The 21817-nt window shown below is 47.1% G+C and overlaps 1 protein-coding gene across 1 annotated transcript in view; it reads right to left on the reverse strand.

Annotated features, from left to right (window-relative positions):
* Positions 1 to 20340, reverse strand: part of CCNY (cyclin Y) — a 127778-nt gene extending 107438 nt beyond the window's left edge. Inside the window, exon 1 of the mRNA XM_079907709.1 lies at positions 19882 to 20340. Coding sequence (XP_079763835.1) covers positions 19882 to 20035 — 154 coding nt within the window. The 5' untranslated portion in view covers positions 20036 to 20340. The remainder of the gene's footprint in view (positions 1 to 19881) is intronic.
* Between the last annotated feature and the right edge of the window lie 1477 nt (positions 20341 to 21817).

Here is a 21817-nt window from a genome sequence, read left to right on the forward strand (position 1 = left end):
GCTAAGTGAAATGATCAGACAGAGAAAGTACCGTATGATTTCACTTCTATGGGGAATCAAAAAACAAAACAAATGAACACATAAAACAAAACAGAAACAGACTCATAGATACAGAGAATAAACCGATGATTGTCAGAGGGAGGGGAGTGGGGGGATGAGTGAAATAGGTGAGGAAGATTAAGAAATACAACTTCCAGTTATAAAATAAGTCATAAGGATGTAATACACAGCATAGAGAATATACTCAATATTATTGGAATATCTCTGTATGGTAACAGATGGTAACTACACTTATTGTGGTGATTGTTTTATGATATATAGAAATATTGAATCACTATGCTGTACACCTGAAACTAATATAATATTGCAAGTCAATTATACTTTTTTTTTTTGGCTGTGTTGGGTCTTCGTTGCTGCATGCGGGCTTTCTCTAGTTGCAGTGAGCGGGAGCTACTCTTCGTTGTGGTGCGCATGCTTCTCATTGCGGGGGCTTCTCTTGTTGCGGAGCACGGGCTCCAGGCGCATGGGCTTCAGTAGTTGTGGCATGTGGGCTCTAGAGTGCGGCCTCAGTAGTTGTGGCACGCGGGCTCTAGAGTGCGGGCTCAGTAGTTGTGGCTGGCGGGGTCTAGAGTGCGGGCTCAGTAGTTGTGGCTGGCGGGGTCTAGAGTGCGGGCTCAGTAGTTGTGACACACAGGCTTAGCTGCTCTGCAGCATGTGGGACCTTCCTGGACCAGGGATCGAACCCATGTCCCCTGAATCGGCAGGCTGATTCTTGACCACTGTCCCAGCGGGAAAGTCCAGTCAATTATACTTTAATTTAAAAAATCACCCTAATGGTACATCTGACCACTCCACCACATCGTATTTTTAAATTAGTTATATTGAACCAACTTAAAAACTTATGTCTGAAAAAAAAAAAAAAACCTTATGTCTGGTGGTCAGAAAGCAATCTTTTGGTATATCTAATTATATGTGGAACAAACAGGACGTAAAATTCAGTCAACTTTGTGTCATGCTAGCTTGAATAACTTAAAGGAATAATCAAAAGAACCTTTACTTAAATCTAAATACTTGAATTTCACCCCTACTTGCCTCCTCTGTTTTGAATTATGGGTGAAGGGCTAAAAGACCAGAAGTCATATGAGAAACGAGATCAAAGAATCCCAAATCACCAAGAGCTGCTGTAAACACACATTTTCATCAAGTAAAATGACTATAAGTCTGGATCCTTTCATCATTTCTTTGAGGATGAGAACATTCAGATCCTTTCACATTACTAGACCTAGAAAATTACATTCTTAACAGGAATATATTAAAATGAATTTTGTAAAAACTAATTATCACTTAACACTGAGGGAGACTGTGTAAAACCTGTCTATGCCCCCAAAGTTTACCCTCTCCTTCCTCAAAGCCAATTCTTCCTCCTCCTTCTCCAGTTTCCATTCACCAACACAGCATCCTGCCGTCTCCAAGGATCCTGAATTCCAAGGCTGCTCCATTCATTCTCTCCGGTGGGCGGGGTGGGTGCTCTGAGGGACTCAAAGTCTGTCTGGGGCTGGGGGGTGTGGCAGCAGGATGCGTCCATAACTTTCTTTCCAAGACCCCCATCCCACCTCAGACTTCCCACTGGCTCCAGTCGTTTCCTGTTCACATCTAGTTCCCATAGCTCCAACATATTAATCTTCCTGGGCCACTCTGACCAGCTGAGCCTACTACCCAAAACCAGATGCTCCAAAACGCGGCACTCAGGACAGCCTGACCTAGGATTCTCAAACAAATGCCATCTAGGGGTTTAGGTTGGATATAAAGAGTACACTGGACAGAAAAAAAGGTCCCAGGAACAGCCTGATGCACACAAGAGCTAATCACAGAACAGATGTGTAGCCAAGTGGATCAGGACAAGGAAGGAGTGCAACAACCAGGTCAGCGACCGTCAGAGGCCATATGACATCTCCGCGTGGAGGTGTCAACCATATTACAAGTGGAAAAGTGCAGAACGGCTCCGCCACGGTGCCCCAGCAACCTCACCCTCCCCTACACAGCCCCGGAAGCAGATGTGTCCTGGAGGAGCACCTCACGCCCCTGCCGGAGCACGAGAGGAGGGCCTGAGGAGCACCAGGAGGCTGTCTTAGTCTGTTCCGGCTGCTGTAACAGAATACCACAGCCTGGATGGCTTACAGACACCAGAAATTGATTTCTCACTTTTGGAGGCTGGAAGTCCAAGATCAGGGTGCCAGCACGGTGGGGTGAGGGCCCTCTTCCGGCGTGCAGGCTTCTGACCGTACCCTCTCCTAGTGGAAGGGGCAAGGGAGTGCTCTGAACTCTCTTTTATAAGGCTCCACCCTCACAACTCAAGCACTCCCAAAGGCCCTACTTGAACACCAACACAATGGCCATGAGGATTCCAACATGTGGATTCTGGGGAGACACAAACTCTCAGACCATGGCAGAGGCCAACTCCCATCGGCCTCCCGCCCTCTCTGATTGCCTCCCAGGTTCTGATGAAGTATGGGGCCTTCCACACACACCACCCTGCTCTGAGTAGACGTCCAGAACATAAACCCACACAGACTTGGCTTCACAGCAGCAGGGTGCCTGCAACTCACAGTCACTGGTCCCTTTTATTTCAGTGTCACCCTTTCTGGTGTGTGGTTCACAAGCATTTGGGGACGCCGGCTCCTTTGTCTGTATAGGTAATCTATCATCTAAATCTGAAAGTGATTTGTCATATCTTTATAGGTCAAACGGGTCAGGCCTTGGCCTTGCCTTGTCCTCTGTGTGTGAGCCGGTGAAGAGGACAGTTCGTTACCAAAGTTCGCCTTTCCGACCTCACTTGTTCTTATGCACAGACAGTCTCATCTTCCTCCACTAAACCCTCCACCCCAGGGAGCAGAGCGGGCGCTTGTCTTCAGTTTTTCCAGCTCCAGGTAGAAGGCTTTACACGTTGGCAGTACTCAATAAATACTGTCAACATCTCACTCAACTATCTTGTCCCTGAGCTACCGGCAGATAACCTGCCAGCTCTCTGATTTCACAGAACCAGCAAGCAAAATCATGTGAGTTTACAAAAAGAGAGACTTGCTTAAGGCCACATCTTCAGGCACCAAGATTGGCTACTGACGTTACTGTGATGTTCTGTAAAGGAAAATATTGCATCCATATTTCTTAAGGGAGAAAACGTTTTCCAAACCAAGAGAAAAATTATTTCTAAAAGGCAAATATCCTGTGAGAAATTAAGGAAGTGTTCAAGGAATGAGGAGGACATATCAAAAGGACAGAGCTGATAAAGAAACCAGTTTGCAGTTTGAAGAGGCTCCCACCAACCAAATCTGGGACAATCTGAGCAACAACAAAAAATAAGAAGAACATATTGCAACTCACTGAATAAAATAAGAATCCATGACTCCAAACTGGCAAATCTATAAATGAGAAGAGCTCGCCCGCACATCAGATGCCCACCCAAAACACGGGAGGACCTAAGTCACCAAGCTCACGAGAAAAAACTGATCAGAAACAGGGCATTTACATAGTCTCAATCTCCCCACAAATTACTACTATTAATTAAAGCTACATTATGCTGAAGAAACCCAGATGGTACCACCCCTTAACCGAGTATAAAGTCAACATCAGCAGCCCTGGGATGAACAGGACACATGTGCCCCTGTCTGTGATGCACCACCTCTGCGGTACTCCCGCTGAAAATGCAGAACCTGAAGCAAATCAAGAGAAAACATCAGACAAACCCAAACTAAGGGGTAATTTTAAAATAACTGGCCTGTGCTCTTTAAAAATACCAAGGTCAAGAACCACAAAACGTTTATTAGATGTGAAATGAATGCACTATCTCTACTGTTCTAATACTTACTGAGCACCTTCTATGTGCCAAGTGCTGTTCTAGGTAATGGGGATCAAGATGGACAGAGTCCCTACCCTCCTGGAGTTTACATTCTGGCAGGCGGAGGATGGCAGGAGGGCACATAACAAATAGGCAAACAAGGTAAAGTGACAGAGAGCAATGGGCCTAGGGCTGGGGCTGGGTGGTGGCAGAAGGCTCCCCTCTCTGCGTGCACTCCTGCCCCGGAGCGAGCCTGGGAAGAGCACGCAAGGCAGGAGGAATAAAGGATGCACAGCCCTGAGACAGGGGCAGGCTTGGCAGTTTGAGAAGCACCGAGGAGTCGCTAGATGAGGAAAGAGGTCTGTGCACAGGCAGGGGCGCGGGAAGGAGATTGTGTCTGAGCGAACCCAACTAAGGCCAAGTGGGGCTGTAAGCAGAGGGACAAGATCAACTCCACGTGTGTAAAGGGGAGAGAGACTGGATTATAAGAAATAACAGATTGAAGAGAATGGATCATAAGAAGCAACTAACATGAAGAAGCTGGAGAAACTTGCTGCATCGTCCCAGAGATTCTGCAACTGCAGTCGACAGTCTTTTTCCCTACCAGATTCTAACAGGAAATAGCAGCGTCATTACCAAATCTACATCTACAATAATGGAGTACTGTGTGAGGAATGTATTAGGGTAAATAGTGGGAGCTGACTTTTCCAAAGGAGCACCAACTGGCAAACCTCGCAAAAACCAGCAGACTCTGAAACGCTCAGAACACCCTCTGGGTCTCCACACCCACCTGTGCCAACGCCACTTGCCGGCTCCCCCCACCCAGGGACCTGTAAGGGCTTAGCATTCCCAGAGACCATTCTGCCAGTTTCAATTTTTAACCAACAGAGCAACATCCTAAAATGTACAAGCTTAAGTATTCACTGCATATTAATCTGCTTTAATTGCTGCCGCTATTGGACTGTTCAAATCAAACTCCAAAACAAAACTCAAAACCAGCCAACCAACTTGTCTACAAAGCAAAACGAAAGATACCTCTGGGAAAGGCTTTCAGTTTCTATCTTTATAACACAAAATTTCTTACGGCTAAGTCAAAGTGTGCAAAAATGTCAATAAAAACCTTCTGTGCACCTTTATAATTTATTGAAATCAATTAAAGCCAAAAACAGTGTTATGAAGACACTTAAGTGGGCAGTTTTAGAACAGAACAAAAATGCTTATTTCAATTCAAGTTACATAAACTGCTAAAAAAAAAATCTAAGATAGGAAAGCTGACAGATGTTCACAGTGTAAGAGCATTTTTTTTAAGTGGATAAACCTGGAATTTATAAGGGGCAAGCTCAGAAAGAGCAAGAAAGAGAAACAGCAATTTTAGTAACCAATAAGTCTCCCAGCTTTCAAATTAACAGATGTCTCAAAGACTGTTTTTTAAATTTCTTAATAGAGATAACCATGCTTTTCTGCTAAGGTCCCTCTTTTCCAAACTATTTGCAAAACTTATCCCTAACTTGAGTTTTACCCAAATTCATTCATTTTAGGTCTACTAGGGAATTCCTTTTCCTACTAGGGAAAACTGAAACATGGATTTTAAAAATACATATCTGATAAAATTATTTCCAAATGCCCTTCTCTGAAATGTGCTTCCCCCAACCATCACCACCCCCTGCAACCTCACCCTTTTATCCACTTCCATAACAACAGAGGTAAAGCTTCTGTAATCATGTCCAGACCCCCACCTTGACCTTCACCCACCACAGCTGACTGGACACTTCTCACAGGGGAAGCCACCCCATTAGCTGGGTGGAGTGCATGCAATCCTTTCTCCTGGGAAACTGGAACACTGAGATTCTAGTCAGTCTTTTGTGGTCTTAGAATTGAGGGAGAGAGGGAGGGAGGGAGGCAGGGAGGGAGGAAGGAAGGAATTTTACAGAGAGAATAAAAATTGACAGAAAAATAAATTTGAGACATGGAGAAAGATAAGACCAACTAAGCCTGACAAGAGAATTTAACAGTAAACTGAAGAGACAGCTGCCTCTGTTCCTACAGGCTGTCCAACTCCCAACTCCAGTTCCCTATGAGACTCAGGTATGCTCCTGGCCCTTGCTTTCCATGAAATATCTTCACGTACTTGCAATAACTCTTCCCTCCTGCACTTCCCACCCATTTTGCTCAAGCAGTTTTAGTGGACGACCCTTACATACAAGCAAAAGAATCCTGTTCAGTGCCTGCGGTAAGCAGCCTCCAATATAGCCCCCCCAAACACCTCTAGGTTTTCACACTCTTATGTAACACTGTCCCCTTGGGTGTGGGCCAGACTTGAGCAATGACGGAATGCCATTTCTAACTCAGGTGCAGAAAGGCGGCGGCTCCTACCCTAGGGGTCTCTCTTGCCCTCCCAGATCACTTGCTCTAGGGGAAGCCAGCTGCCATGGTGGGAGCTGCCCCTGGAGAGGCTGGCAAGGCAAGGAACTGATGTCTGAAGCCAGCAGCCAACGAGCACCTGAGGCCTTGGAAGGAGATTCTCTTCTCCTGGTTGAGCCCTAAGAGGACCATGGCCTCAGCTGACAGCTCGACTGCAATTCTACCAGAGACCTTGAGCTAAGGTGTGCCCGTGTCCCAACTCACAGACACTGAGAGATGATGAATACTGCTGTTCTAAGCTACTAAATTTGGGGGTAGTTTGTTACACAGCCTGATTAGCCCACGTGCCACAACGAAGAGCCAGCGCAGCCAAAAAAAAAAAAAAAAGGTTAATCTCCTTTGGGGAATATTTAATCTTCTGGCGAAAACCAGTGTGAAAGACCCTATCTCCCATCAGGAGACTTTCCTGCCTGCACACCACCCGGAACGAGCCGTGTGATGCTGGGGAGCAGCCCTCCCAGCAGCTTGGCTGCCTGACCTGAAGCGTGAGGATCTCGGTGGTACTTGATGGTATGAACGCTCCGTGATTCTATGAAGGCTCATGTCTCATACCCAACAAAAACAGCACATTGCTTTTACAGTTCTCAAGACATTATTCTGTCTTCCACATTACAACTTTGAGTAATCATTTCCCAGAATCCAGAGTATATGCAAAATACTCAAGAAACTGCTCTCCAATGCACATCCATCCATTATGAAATCTTTTAGAACAAATGTCCCCCTGAGGAGCATAATTCATTAAATAAGATGTTTGGGAACTAAGCCACCGATAAGTTCAACATTACCTACTGACTTCAAAACGAAGTTATGCCCCAATGCACGCAGGATCTTTCTAAAACAGTTTCCCTGCATCCTTTCCTGCCCCTTCCCCACTCCCACTCCTCTTGCCCTCGACACCAGGCTGTCTTGGCAAAGTCTTCCCTGACCACATCCCCTCACCACCTAGGACAGAGATCATCATTTCAGCCTCCCTTCTACCTCTGTATATGGTATTGTAATCACTTATCTGCGTATCTGTCTCCCTTAAAGGATCATTAGGTCTTTAAGGGCAAAGTCCGAGCTACATTGATCTTTGCATTCCCAGCATCCAGTGGGGAGCCTAGAACTGATTAGTACTTGGATTGACCAATATCTGTTGACCGGTAGAAGAACTGGACCTTAACCTCCAACAGGGGACATCAAATTCTCGCTCGTATGCAAAATGCCAGCATAGCACTGCCCAAGATAGCCAGGGCTCTGAGCCCAGTCATCACAGGCACCATGAGTTCCCCCTTTAAGTGATGGAAAACAGACGTCTCTCGGCCAACACTTGCTGCTGAATTCCATTTTCTCTCCAACTCCTGCTTCTCCGTGGCTGAAGACAACACATTCTAGAAATACTTCTCACAAGGAATTTACCACTTGCTAGACATGTTAGTTTAAAAGGAAAGGAAGCCCCCCCCAACTTCTCAGCTTGTCTAGTTCCTCACAGCATTAGCATTCTGCTTATGTGGCCTCTTTTACCTATAATGAGAATTCCAAACTAAACAACTGTCACCACTTCTGAACTCTGGGGAAAAAAAGGAAAAAAGAAAAAAAAAAAGCTTTGTGATTAGTTTTGCAGCCACAGTCATCCTACAAACTGATCCCACCCTCAGCAATAACCGGCATTTCAAATAAAAACGGTACTGGGAACGCTATATTCTAGGTAGACTTCCTGGAACAAAACAAGTGAAATGAAGGCCAAGACATCACACCCCAAGTGTCTTATAATAATACCTGAAAATCAGGGAAATTACGTACACCCTCAGGAGCAAACCAAACAACATGGCCAACGCAGGTATCAGTGATCACGCCTACCTGGCCAAAGCGTATAACGAGCAATGGCCCTAAAAACTGTTGGGCTGAAGACATTCAAGAGGAGCACTGCTGTTTACTAAGAGAATAGGATTCAAATTCATATTGGATACCCCTTTATATACTGGTTACCTATTCACCAAAAGAGGTCTCGTAAGGGCACCTAATAAGAAGCACTTCTGTTCATCGTGTCCCACGCTTCTGTTTTATATGCTTAAAATAAAAGTACTTAAAATATTCTACAATCATCATCTTCTGTCTCAAGTTACATTCCTGGTCCCCACGAACTGCTAATTACCCCTACCTTAAGTGGTACAGAAGACATTTTGCCGTATTTCTTCTTGTGCAAACAGATTCTCTAGACAGCCTGCCCACGAAAGCAGCTGAAAGAACTATGACACACTTCGCTTGGGTAAGGCCAGACCTTCCTTCCCTGAAAGACCTCTTATTTCATGCACACGGGCATATACTGGGCCTCGTAAAACTTCAGATTCACTCTAAAAACAATACTGAACGTCACTTCAGAGGGCCTCAGAATACAGAAGGAACAGAGAGAAAATGACCAAGGTCTGGCTGCCTCTGCATGGCTCATCTCCATGTCACATCCAGATGTGCTATGCGGACCAGGAGGGGCTCATCCTTGTAACTCCAAGCAGTGCTGCTACAGGGCTCTGAGAGCACGTGGACGGGCAGCCCCAGAAGCAGTGCCAGTCCCAACCGCTCCGTTCTCCCATCTTTCTGCCGGGAGCCTTTTTCATCCTGCCGTCAAGGCCCAGGCAGCCGGCTTCCCTCTGAGCTCTGCAGCAAGGCTGCTGACCCCCTTGCTAATCCAAGGCTGCACCTTGACAACGGGGACGCTTCCTAACCAGCGATCTGTGCTACACGGGCACCACAGGCGCTGACTACGCACCTTCAACCCTCAGGCTCTGGAGGAACATCTTCAGCTTCAGGAGCCACTTCCGTTCTATCTTTACAGGTAACTTCACAACTAAGGGACTGACATTTGGGGTTCAAATATTCATAGAGGCAAGGTTTAACTGTCAGGAATACAGCATCACCACATTTTTTGGAGCTTTCTTCACCTAGGCAAGCTACAAATCAAGACTTGAATTTCTAAACCTCAAATCAAATCAAGTCTTGAAATCAAATGACCTGTTCATCCCCAAACTTTTTCCTCAAGAGTGTAACAGTGCAACACAGATACGACACCCAGAAGGGTTTCCCTCCAAGTTTTCTATTAAGCATGACCTTGAATACCAGACCCTGAATCAAACACCATTTCTGTTCACCCACCACCTGCCTCAGGAAGCCAGGTCACCCAGCTGCAGTGATGAGATTTGAAAAGGTCCACAAAAATACAAAACTTCACTGAGCACTCAAACCCAGCCAAAGCGACGTCAGAAAACACATCAGAGCTTTACCAACTCAAAGAGACCATCTTTATATTCCTCCTCAAAACAGACTCTCAAAGGAAAGCCCACTGTGAGTACTAAGAAAATATGAAAAACCCACACAAAAAACTAGCTGATATTAAAGTTGAAGTAAAAAATAAAACTGCTGGCTAAAAGAAGAAAAATGTACCACGCCTCTCAGTATTGCACTAAAAAGGGAAAAAAGAAAGGGGAAAAAAAAGAGAAGGCATACGGAAGATAAACGCATGACTTTTTAATTTGAACAAAGGAATCACACACCTTCCAGGTGCACCCAGAACACCACGGCCCCATCAGCTCAGAGTCAAGGGCACATGTTTCTGTCCACAGTACCACGAGGAGCCCCACCTCAGAGCACGTGCCCGTCCTAAGGAGTCCAAATGAGCACAGAAAGCAGCCCTGTGGGGAAACAGCGGGGTTGTTCACACAGTGCCCCTGGAGCCCGGCATGCCTGCCCGTGGCCTCGGATGTGTGACAGTGACAAACGTGCAGAACCGAGACAAAGGGGAGATAGCGCTGTCCCCTCGCAGGCTGCAGCCCATGCTCACCCGGCTCCACCCACTCTTGTCTTGTCCTCACACTCCATCCTCAACTCCCTCCATCCTTCCCTCTGTTCCTGTCACAGTGCCTTTTTACCCCAGACACAAGAATAACTTCCATTTTCGAAAAACCCAACTTAGGCTTCAACAAAGGCTCCTTCCAGAACATTCTTGGTTAAATGAGAGATGACGATGAGGTCCAGTCGTCCAGTGTGTCCTGGTTCCACACCAGAAGCCCACAGGGCCTCTCCCCAACAGGCCACCCCCACTGACCCTGAAAACCACAGCCCCGCGCGCCGTCCAGCCCCAGTCATTCTCAAGGGCACGAGGCACCCAACGTGGCCCAGGAGCAAAGGCACTGACCACTCGTGGGGCCGTGCCCGCCCGGGGGTCTTGCACAGGGTCGTCCCCACCCACCCCCACCTCCTCGAGGCCGCCGCAGCCCCTCCGCACACGCTCTGTTCAAGTCCTGCACTCCCCAAACCCAGGGGCCACCGACAGCTGCAAAGCCAGCGACTAAGCAGTGTCCCTCCCGCTGCGGAGGAGACACTACATAGCGCACGGGGTCTGCACCCGGGTGCAGGGCTCAGACAGAACCACCAGCCTCCACGGAAGAGAACGGCGTGCACAGCAAGGACCCGTGCTCTCCTCCTCCAGTTCAGAGCTGTGCGGTTGATACTTCAAGTCACACTTCTGAAAGGCAGCTTTGTTATGCTTCCTCCAGACTTCCGACAAAATGCAAGACACAGAAAATTAGACATTAGATTTACCTACAGAAAAGAGTCAAATGTATGCTAACATTAACGTAAACGTCCCTCTTCATTGCCTTTAGCTCTCGAAGACAGAAGGCAATCTCCAATTCTGTAGAGACCCTGTTTACCAATGTCTTTCAAGCAAAGGAGTAACAAGAACTACACATTAAAATAACGGCCCATCACTTACACACAGCTTGAGGGGAAAAAAAAGATTATCCGCATAAACTGACAAAAATAATTGCTCACTATAAATGAAAGAACTGCTTGATGAATGTGTGAGTTCGAAATTTTTGAAGCTGAATTTAAACACAGCATCACAACTTCAACTCTCATCCTAGATTTCAGCAGGACACACAGGGAGCCCTAAAACCTGGACTCGTAAGCAACTGTACAAAATCTAGATCCACATCTAAAAACCAGAGATAGTTCAAAGGACAACTGCGATTACACTTAATTCAATAGCTGTCATCAACTAGTATCCTAAGTCAAGGTTCATTCCTGGACAGAATCCTAAATGTGGGGTGAAACCTTTTCTTGAGGTGAAGGACAGACCTCTTAACCTATCCATCCATGCACTAATTCCCCTGATTAATGCTAAATTTGCAGAGTGAGACAAGAGTTTATCAAATATAATCACAATATCTTTAATAGCTTCTCTTTCCCCACCAGGAACAGAATCATCCATCCACAAGAAAACGTGCTTACAAAATGTTTCAAACACTACACACTGTTGCAACACACAGCTATATTACATGTGAACTCCCATGCCGAGTACTTCCTATTTATCCTCCTCAGAGACACAAGGTCTATAATCGGAGGTGTCCAAAATAGAAGTGACTTGCATTTCACCATCCAACTGAGATTTCTGTAAAGCTCACGAAGCAATCTGGCAAGGATGTAATTGCAGTTGCTAACAATTATCTTTAGTGTACTCCAGCTGTACTTCTCTCAGTACCAGGAGCCAGCTGACATGTCTGCGGAGGCTGGTACATCTCTGCTGAGCATGGCACTCACATCTATCACACCCAATGAGCCCCCACTATACAGCCCAAGTAGGGGACAAAGACCACAAAAGAATGACCCAGGAATTAAAATTACATATGTTAGGTAATGTGTCTATCAAATAATGAAATCAGGTTGAATTTTTTTTAATCAAAGTAGGATAACCAGAGGAGACTAGACACTTATCCCAGAGATGTTACCATTGACCAAATATTTTAGAACTCCCTTTCAGTACAATTTTTGAGCCATATGAAAAACAAATAAAAAAACAAAGTTTCTTTACAAAGTCAAAACTGTTGTACAGAATGTCAATATTCTGACAAAGGTGAAGAATAAAGGATTTCAAGGTTTTCCACTCCAGTATTTAAGTGTAACCTCCCCAGCAAGGCAACAGAGAGGCCCAAAATGTAGCAATTTGGAACTGACCGTCCCTGAGATGATCTCTCTTCTCAGAGTCACCAAGAGACTTTCTAGGCAAACTCTTGCTGACTGAGGAGCCTGCCAATTTGTCAGCTATCAGACCAACCACACTCGATTTTAGCTTCAGCACACCCCTTTTTCCAAGCTGGCAGAGAGCAAAAGAAGCCCCAGAAGAAGTAAAGGAAGGGAGCCATACGAAACAGCTATCAGCAGCACAAGCAGCTGAGAAAGGGAACAGAGGGCGAGGTCTCCCTGACCTCTCTGCAGCTGTGGACCCAGCCAGTCAGATTCTTCCATGAAAAAGATTGGCACAAACCGCCCCAAAGAACTCGCTCAGGGCTTCCTGTGCTTATTTTTCAGCCCATCAATTCCTCTTTGTTTAAAGCAGTATTTTAGTATAATAAAGCACCTGTATGCATGCCTCAGAAACCTTATTCTTTGAAGAATTTTGTTTTTTAAATCCCTGGCCTTACCCTGTCTGTCAGGGCACAGGCTGACGTTCCCAGGAACCCAGTTCCACGGGCAGCCAGTCAACCGGCCGGCTGGCTGGAGGGGCCGGGTATCCCCAGGAGTTGGAGAAGCTGTCTCAAATACTCATCCCACTTTCACTGCATGGCATCATGGTATGACTTTGGAAAGATGCAACCCAGAAGGGCAATAAATGCTAGAAAGAGGATGATTTCTATTCCAAATTCTACTGCCACCAAGCTCCCACTCAAAGGTCACAGAGCTCTGCAAAACCTCATCCCACCCAGCTCTAAAATTCCACTTATCCTTCCGGTACTACCCTGAACGCTTGATATGTTGGTAGGATGAGCCCCTTGGCTTCTGCCTTCTCTGGCTATGGAAAGTTCAAACACAGGTTGCTGTAGCTCTTGCAGCACACTGCATATTTAATCCAAGAAAATCAACATGAGAGCCATGTTCATAATGACATACGTGCATCTAGTACTTTCTGGTTTATTAAGCATTTTAGTCTCATTTTAGGTCCCTTGGGTCATATGTCAAGGCAGTATTTTTTTTTAATAAATTTACTTATTTATTTAGGGCTGCGTTGGGTCTTCGTTGCTGCGCGCGGGCTTTCTCTAGTTGCGATGAGCAGGGGCTGCTCTTTGTTGCAGTGCGTGGGCTTCTCACTGCAGTGGCTTCTCTTGTTTCAGGGCACGGGCTCTAGGCGCAGAGGCTTCAGTAGTTGTGGCTCGCGGGCTCTAGAGCTCAGGCCCAGTAGTTGTGGCGCACGGGCCTAGTTGCTCCGCGGCATGTGGGATATTCCCAGACCAGGGCTCGAACCCATGTCCCCTGCACTGGCAGGCAGATTCTTAACCACTGCGCCACCAGGGAAGCCCTCAAGGCAGTATTTTTAAGCACGCTTTTTTAAGCAGAGAGGAAAGTGGCTCACTAGGGCAGAGGCCCCACAGCAAAGGCAGAGTCATGTCCGGGGCACAGACCTCCTGATTACTGGGCTCCTGCTCCTTGCCCTCCATCAACTTCACAGACCCAGAGGCACATTCTGTAAACCCCCTGGGAAGAGCCTTCTCTCATTCTTCAGGAAAGGCAGGATAGGACAACAGTGAGTCTTGGAGCACAGAAAGGAAATGATCTCCTACCCAAGACTCCCAGCAACAAACTCAACATTTCATGATGACGCGAAAGGCTGCAGGGAGAGCGAGCTCTCTCCCTCCTTCCAGCTACCAGCTGAAAATGATACTGAAAGCACGAGAGGCTCTAACATCAAATGTTGGTGCCACAGACTTACCCTGGGTGCCTAGATGTTGAATCGTTAAAGGATCTGTATTTTGAAGTATGACAAGCATGATACTGTGAATTGCTCTCTTGTGAAAAATACCAAACACTGCTTCCTTAAAGGTAAGTCCAACACTATATGCCTCGAGCTAAATCTCTGACCCTGCGTGATTAAAACAGGATTTCAAAGCTGCTCACGTGGCTTGCCTCTCATTATAGTTTTCCTTTTGGTTCTGCCCTTTTCTGGATAGGAATGGATTTAATCTTTTTTTTTAATTTATTTAATTTATTTATTTATTTTTGTCTGCGTTGGATCTTCATTGCTGTGTGCGGGCTTTCTCCAGTTGTGGTGAGTAGGGGCTACTCTTCGTTGCGGTGCATGGGCTTCATTGCGGTGGCTTCTCTTGCTGCAGAGCATGGGCTCTAGGCACGCGGGCTTCAGCAGCTGTGGCTCGCGGGCGCTAGAGCGCACGCTCAGTAGTTCTGGGGCACGGGTTTAGTTGCTCTAAGGCATGTGGGATCTTCCTGGATCAGGGCTTGAACCCTTGTCCCCTGCACTGGCAGGAGGATTCTTAACCACTGCGCCACCAGGGAAGCCCTGGATTTAATCTTTCTGTTGTTAGTTTCATCTAGCCAGAAATGTGAAAGCAATTCATCTCCTTAAGATGATAGAAACAATCAGCTTCGTAGAAAAGGGTGAGAAAATCTACAATTCCAAGAAATTATTTAATCTTCACTCCTCCCTAAAAGGAGCAGAAAAGTAAAAATCCTATTCGCAAAGTACTGTTAGCCAAAAGCACACAGGCAACAACTGAAACTCTGAAAACAAGACAGGCGTGGGCCAGGCACAGATCACTCCCTCCCTAAGTAGCTATCACAGGGTAGTTGAGGTGTGACGCTCTAGCAAGTAAGGATAAATTGGACCCCAACTCTGCTACTAACTAGCTGTGGAAACTTGAGCAAATTTCTTAACATTTAAGGCTCGATTACCTCTCCTGTAAAATGAGGAGAAAGATGTGAAGAGATTCACTACCCTCTTCCAGGATCTGCATGACCTGCGCAAGAGACTGCACCTTCCAAGATTCAGCTTCCTCATCCATAAAGTGAGGGGCAAATGACTCCCTGATTCTAAATTAGGAAGGAAAATAAGTGAGTGGAATGGAGGTCAGGGGGCCACAATCATTGCTCCATGGAGCCACCACTGTATGCAGTTAGCCCACACTCGGTCGGAACATCTTCACAAACCTCACAGGCAGCATTGCTAATAAATTTTAGCCTGGAAGCAAAGTCTACAGGCATGGTTTTGCCCGTCAGGCTGGAAAGGTTAAAGTGGGACCGAGACTCGAGAAAAAGAACGCAGAAGGGATCAATTTCCATAGGCTGCAGACAGCGCAGAAACCAAGGGCAGGAGTCCGAGCTCCTGCTCCAAACAGGCACTTAGGTCTGTTACCAGCTCTCTTGTCGCCCCAGCCTTACAGCAATTGGCTTCCCCAGCTACCCTGCGGTGCCTGGGGGAGCGCCTCAAGCTTCCAGCTTCCCTGGCCGTGGGAGGTTCAGATACCAGTGCCATATATCCCAGAACACATTTCACGTTTAATCCAAGAAAGTCACATGAATGGCTATGTTCATAATCACATTTGTTTATCTAGTGTTTTTTGATTTATAAGCATCTTAGTCTCACTTTGATCCTTAAGGACATGAGACCACAGCTAAAGCCATTCATCTGAAGAGACATCTGAAATAAGACTAAACACATCACGCTGTTAAACAGACTTCCACCAGCCATTGGTTTCCTTTCAGTTTGGGCGTGTTTTTTTCTTTTGTCATGCTTTGAAATCTTTCTTCAGTTTCATTTTCAGGATATCACCTTATCTGCTTACCTCTCAGGTTAAAACGCAAACCAACCAAAAAGTTTCACATCCACTCTGCCTTCATTATTACAAGTCTTATTCATTCTCTACTTCCTTCTGCTTCCTCTCACTCAATAAATACACACACTGATGCTCTGACTCTGATGTCCTTCAGTGGCTGGCTTCACTCATTCATTCAACAAATATTTAAAGCGGTTCTTCAAGGTATCAGGCACTACTGTAAGCACTAAGGTTACATCAATGAACAAAAAAGTTCTAGCAGAACTTATACACTAGAGTAGAAATATTATTACAATACATACATATGTGTATACAATGTACTACAGGTGACATGCAGTTAAGAAATCATAGTGCACAAAATGTATATTAGGATTGCTGATGGGGTGACCAGAGGAATGTTAAAGTGGGGTGATTGGGAAGGCCTCACTGAAAAAGTGAGGCTTGAACTAAGACTGAAGGGGCTGAGGGGGGGCTGGCCAAGAGAACACATGGAGAAGAGCATTCCAGGCAGAGCGACAGAGCAGAGGTCCTGGAGTGACAGCATGTCTGGTGTGTTCAGGGAACAGCACTGAAGGAGGCCAGTGTGGCTAGAAAGAGCTAGTGATTGAGGAAGGCAGGCAGATCACAAAGGGCCTTGGAGTCCACTAGAAGGACTCCACTGTCAAGTTCACTGTAAGGCTTTTACTCCATGTGACATAAGGAGTCGCTGCAGTTTTTTGAGCAGAGGAGTGATGTGTTAAAGTTCTGAAAAGGATCTCAGCACAGCTGCAGTGTTGAGAACAGACCGTGGTGGGTAAGGGGAGAAGCAGGGAGACCAGTCAGGCTGCTTAGATTGCAAAAGCAGGAGAGGTTTTAAGAAGGAGTCAGACTCTGGATATATTTTGAAGATAGAGAGTCATGCCTTCCTAGCAGACTGGATATGAGATGAGGGAGCTATTGGATTGTCAAGGATGACAGCTGATCCTTGGATGAAGTGGCTCCCAATCATTTTGAGGTTTGAGTTTGTCAACCCAAACTGACACTCTGGTACAGATGTTAACAATTATCCTGATTTATTTAGTCTCACCGAATTTTAAATTCTCTTCAGTCCATTCCTCTTCTTCTCCTCCCACAAAAATAATCTAATCTGGTAAATCCAGCATGTTACAGATGGAGGAAGTCCTTCCCAGAGAAACCATGGATACGACACAGTGACACAGAGCCTACCCCAGAAGGCAACCCCACACTAGTTAATATTTAGTTAATATTTGATGGCTAGTCAAGCAACAATGGAAAGTTTCCACTAGTCATTTACTGGCTCCATAACTTTGGGCAAGTCATTTCTCCTCTCTGCCTCATTTCTTGGTCTTAAAGTAAGGATAATATTACCCCCAGGGTTACTGCGACGACTGAATGAATGAGCTGATGTCAAGCATTAAAGCAGCATCCATCACAGAGTAAGCAATATGTAAGGGTTGTACTTATTACCATCACTGTTGCTAAGTGTTTTTGTTTTTTCTCAATCTCACAGTAATTTTACCAGGAGTAATACCTGGGTAACTGATGAGTCTAATATAAATTTCTAAAACAGGAATAACCTAACACTAAGGTACACTAAATACAAAGGCAGGCAAGTTGCCTGTGGGCATCATGGAAGCCTAACACAGTCACTGAAATTCTACAAACATTACCTGCTGTGTTTGGGCAGGGAAAACATGAACCTCATATCTTTGTGCTCTAAAGAAACTAACCTAACCCAGCTCCATGAACTTCTCTAAACCTTCCAAGACTAGCTGTCTGGAAGATCTTTCAGGGTATAAGAAATATGGTACTTAGGCACTTCAGCTTTTGTTACCTACTAAAATCAAGAACTCCTGAGATGCAGTTTTTACATGTTTACTAATCACCTAATAATCAGAAGTTAAAATACAGATATATATGTATATCTATACACTACAACTTAAGCAAACCTATTCTCTTCTCCCAGCCTCAGACAGAATGAATTTCCACGGAAAATGCCCCTGAACAACAATGACACTTCCAAGGCTCACCCAGCCAGCGATTTTCAATCCAGCTGCATCTTAGAATCACCTGGAGCGCTTTACACATACTAATGCCAAAGCCCAGTCCTAGATTTCTGCTCTAATTGAAACTGTTGAGAATGGCCAAATAGGTAAATACTACAAGTATTATTGACTGAATGTGGCAGACAGAGAGAACATTGTTTAAATAGTGAATTAGTATTTCTGGGTTTAAACTAGCCTCATACCAACTGGGTTCTGGGGTGAGAAGCCACTACAGCCCACATTAGAAATCGTCTACAGCCCAGATTAGAAATCCTCTTAACCTGCTCTATAGTCTCTCAAACCTCCCCAAACCTCCAAAACAAGAGCTGCTGCTCTTCCAAATGTTTTCTCAAAAGCGAATGATGACCAAAACTTAGATTTCTTCCAAATGAAAGAACACAACACTACTCTATTTTTTTCTGGCAAAATCCTTCTAAGCCTTACTGCCGAATAGCTGATTACAATTACTTTTATTTTCCTGTTTCCTTACTATAGGCAATAATAACACGCAGCCTGGGTCTAAGAAATGAGAGTCTTCCTTTTGTTTGTATTATTTTAATCCATTATTTAAAACACAACGCCTCTACCTGATATTAGGGCACAACATAAGGGAGAAATTATCTTCAATGCTCCAACATTATATAGGACTAAGTGATGATTTCCTACAACAAAATCATTCATTCATTCCTGTAAAACACAATACTTAGTGTTTATTACATGCTGGCCACTTCTTTCAGGTGCTTGAGACCATAGGAATGATCATGACAGACCGAACTTAATATCCTGCTAGATGCTTTTAAACGCATAAATTTAAAAATAAAGTACGGTTATAGTTCAAAGGCAACTAAAGAGTAGGTCAACATAATGGAAGTCTAAAATAACACCACTAGAAATGTCATACTGAGCCCTAATTTACTAAGTGCCTACTATAAACCAGACATTCTTTTAGTCTCTTTTACATATGGTACTCATTTAATAAAACTGTTGTCCTAAAAAGAAGAATTTACTATTTAGAAAAAATTAAATGAGGCCAAACAATAAGAAAATTCTTCCCTTTGGTAGAGTTTAAATTTGGCTTTGCATACTACATGGAATGTGCCATCCTAAAAGCGACAAGAATAAATTACGATAGGCTTGTGCCAATTCATTCACACAAGAAATTTTTTCAGATTAGTTCAACCACATCAACTGTGAAAAGATTCAATGGTTAAAAAAAAAGTCAAGTTGTCATAAAAATATATTTCCAATTTTTAAGGTGAAAACTTATAAATTGTATGATGCATAAACTACCCATCTGTAGATATTAAACCACGTCGCTTATTGATAAGATGGTACTAATAAAGGTACTGTAAGACCAATAAAATAAACAACCATTACTAGGCGCAGCGATCAGTCCTTTAACTTCCTTTACAAACACTAATCCAAACCAAAAGTCATTCCAATCAATCAGAAATTCACGGGACTGTAATTCAGCCCCAAGCAAAAACGAGGGGACTTATTCCAAAGCTCTCTGCAAATCACTGTGATAATACCGTAAAGAAAAAATTTTAAAGAATTCTGGTGAAGCTATCTGACTGCAGTCTCTTAAACCCCCCCCCCCAAAAAAAGCTTTTTGTTGGTGGTGTTTTGGGGAGGTTAGTTTTTCATGGAAATGGGCTGAAGGCCAGCAAGTGGGATCAACTGGCGAGTTTCCGGGCAGCTGACCCAGGCACCCAGTCCTCGGCCTGCCCAGGGCCCCCATACCCTTCGCCTTTCGGAGGACGGACGACCTCACCCTTCTGCGCGCAACTGGACAGGCGGCTCCGCCGGACAGACGGCCGGAGCCCGGCCTGGACCCCGCCCAGGCCCGCTCTCGGGGGCGAAGACCCTGGCCCGCTCGCGGGGAAGGACCGAGAGCAACGGCCGCCGGGCGGGATGCGGGGCGCGCGCTCAGGCGGCGCGGGGCGTCGGAGGAATCGGAGGGACCCCCGCCCGCCCGCCTCACCGTCGATGTTCTCCCGGTCGCTGATGTGCTGCAGGTTGCAGCCCGTGTCCTCGCGGCTCAAGTCGGCGTCGGGCCGGCAGGACTCCAGCCGCGAGTGGGCATTCCTGCGGAGCTTGGGGCTGGACGACACGCAGCACGAGGCGGTGTTCCCCATGGCGGGCGCCCCGGCCCCGGCGCGGCCCCGGGTCAGCAGCGGCGGCGGCGGCGCGGCCTCGCCATGGGCGGCCCGGCTCCCCTCGCCCGGCCCGGCGGCCTGTCCGCGGCGGAGGAGCGCCCGCGCCCGCGCGACTGCGGCCGCCCGGCCCGGCTCACCCCGCCGCCGCCATGGCGGGCGCCGCGCAGCCGCCTCCGCTTCCCGGTCGGCCCGGCTCCGCGCCGGCGGCCGCAAGCGGTTCCGGTTCAGGGGGCGCGGCCGCTCGGGACGCGGGGACGCGGGAACTCGGGGACGCGGGGCGAACGCGGGCGGCGGGAACGCGGACAGCCGTGGACGGCGGGAACGCTGGCAGCGGGGAGGAGCAGCGCCGAGCCTGGGCGTGGGCGGCCGCGGGGACTCTGGGCCCGGCCCTCCCGGCCCCGCCCTCCGCGCCGTTTCTCGCCCCGCCCCCCGCGCCCTCAGCGCCCCGCCCCCCGGCACCGCCCCGCCCTCTGCCCTGGAAGCGGATGCGCTACCAAGGAGGGGGCGCTACCGAGGAGGGGGCGCTACCGAGGAGGGGGCCCTCCCGCGGGCGCGGGCAGCGCGGCGGCGTCGCGAGGGACCGGTGCGGGCAAGAGAGGTTCGTGCGGCGCCTGGGCCTCGGGGTAGGGGCCGCGGGGCGGCTCCGGGCTGAGCGGGGGCGGCGGGGTGGAGCGGAGTGAGGGGCTTTTTTTCTCTTTTATGCGCTGAGAGGCAGCTGGGCAGGGTGGGGGCGCTCTCCTGTCCTGAGCCGCCTGTCGTCTGCCCGGAATGCACCTTGGGCCCGGGCGGCGCCGCGCTCCCCGCAGCTTACCGTCAGATCCGTTCAGTAGTGCCTGCTCTCCTGTTCCCCCGATCTCGTGGGCCTTGCGTGTGGGGACTCTGGAGGGTGGTCCCCGCTCCTCCACCCCCAGTGCATCGCTGCACCTTCGCCTGTCGGGGGGACAAAGTAAGGCGGCAGAAACAACCCTCCCACCTTTTCCAGGTGGCCAGGGCAGGCGTGCTGAGGGGAGACGCGGGGACAGAATGCTTTGAACAGGAGAAACCTGGCGCAACCCATTTTCCATATGAGGAAACTGAGGTACAGAGACACGAAGTGTTAGTGACGGACGCAGGTACTAACTGGGAAGAAAAGTAAGGGAACTAATACCCAGCATCAGCAATGTGTGTACATCTTGTCAAAGGCAGTGTAAGCATGATTTTGTCTAATTCTGGACGACTTTAATCTTTTTTTAACTTGTGCTCCCCCCGGTCTCTCAGTAATGTTTATTACATTTATTAGTCTGTATTTTTAAAAGTTCCATGCTCTGAACTGTATTATTGCCATTTGTTGGGTTAAGTGGTGGGTGTCCTTGTCCTGAGTTGGCCTGCTGGTCCCCTCTGCAACCATGACTGTACTGTAACGGGGATTGATGGGCGGCCAAAGGTAAGACAGTTTACATCCCACCCCCTTACCTGTGAGGTCGATTCTGGTATCATCACTCTTTCCTTTTTGTATGTGCCGGAATGGCCTCCCCCTCCTCAGAAGAGATTTGCTGAATAAACTGGGAGCTAGTACTCTTAGAACAGGGTGCGGTCCCAGAAGGAACAGAGATTGCATCTGTTAGTAGCCCCAGATGACCCGCCTTTTGGTCATAAAAATAGTCCCCAAGAAATTAGGCAACAGGTAGATCGTGTGGTTTGGGACGTATTGGTACCAGGAAAGGCAAAGCATGTTCCCCCAATAGAAATAGAGGAAAAGCCTGGGGGAAAATACCCTTGGCA

This window comes from Stenella coeruleoalba, assembly GCF_951394435.1.
Source record: "Stenella coeruleoalba genome assembly, chromosome: 2".
Taxonomy (NCBI): Eukaryota; Metazoa; Chordata; class Mammalia; order Artiodactyla; family Delphinidae; genus Stenella; species Stenella coeruleoalba.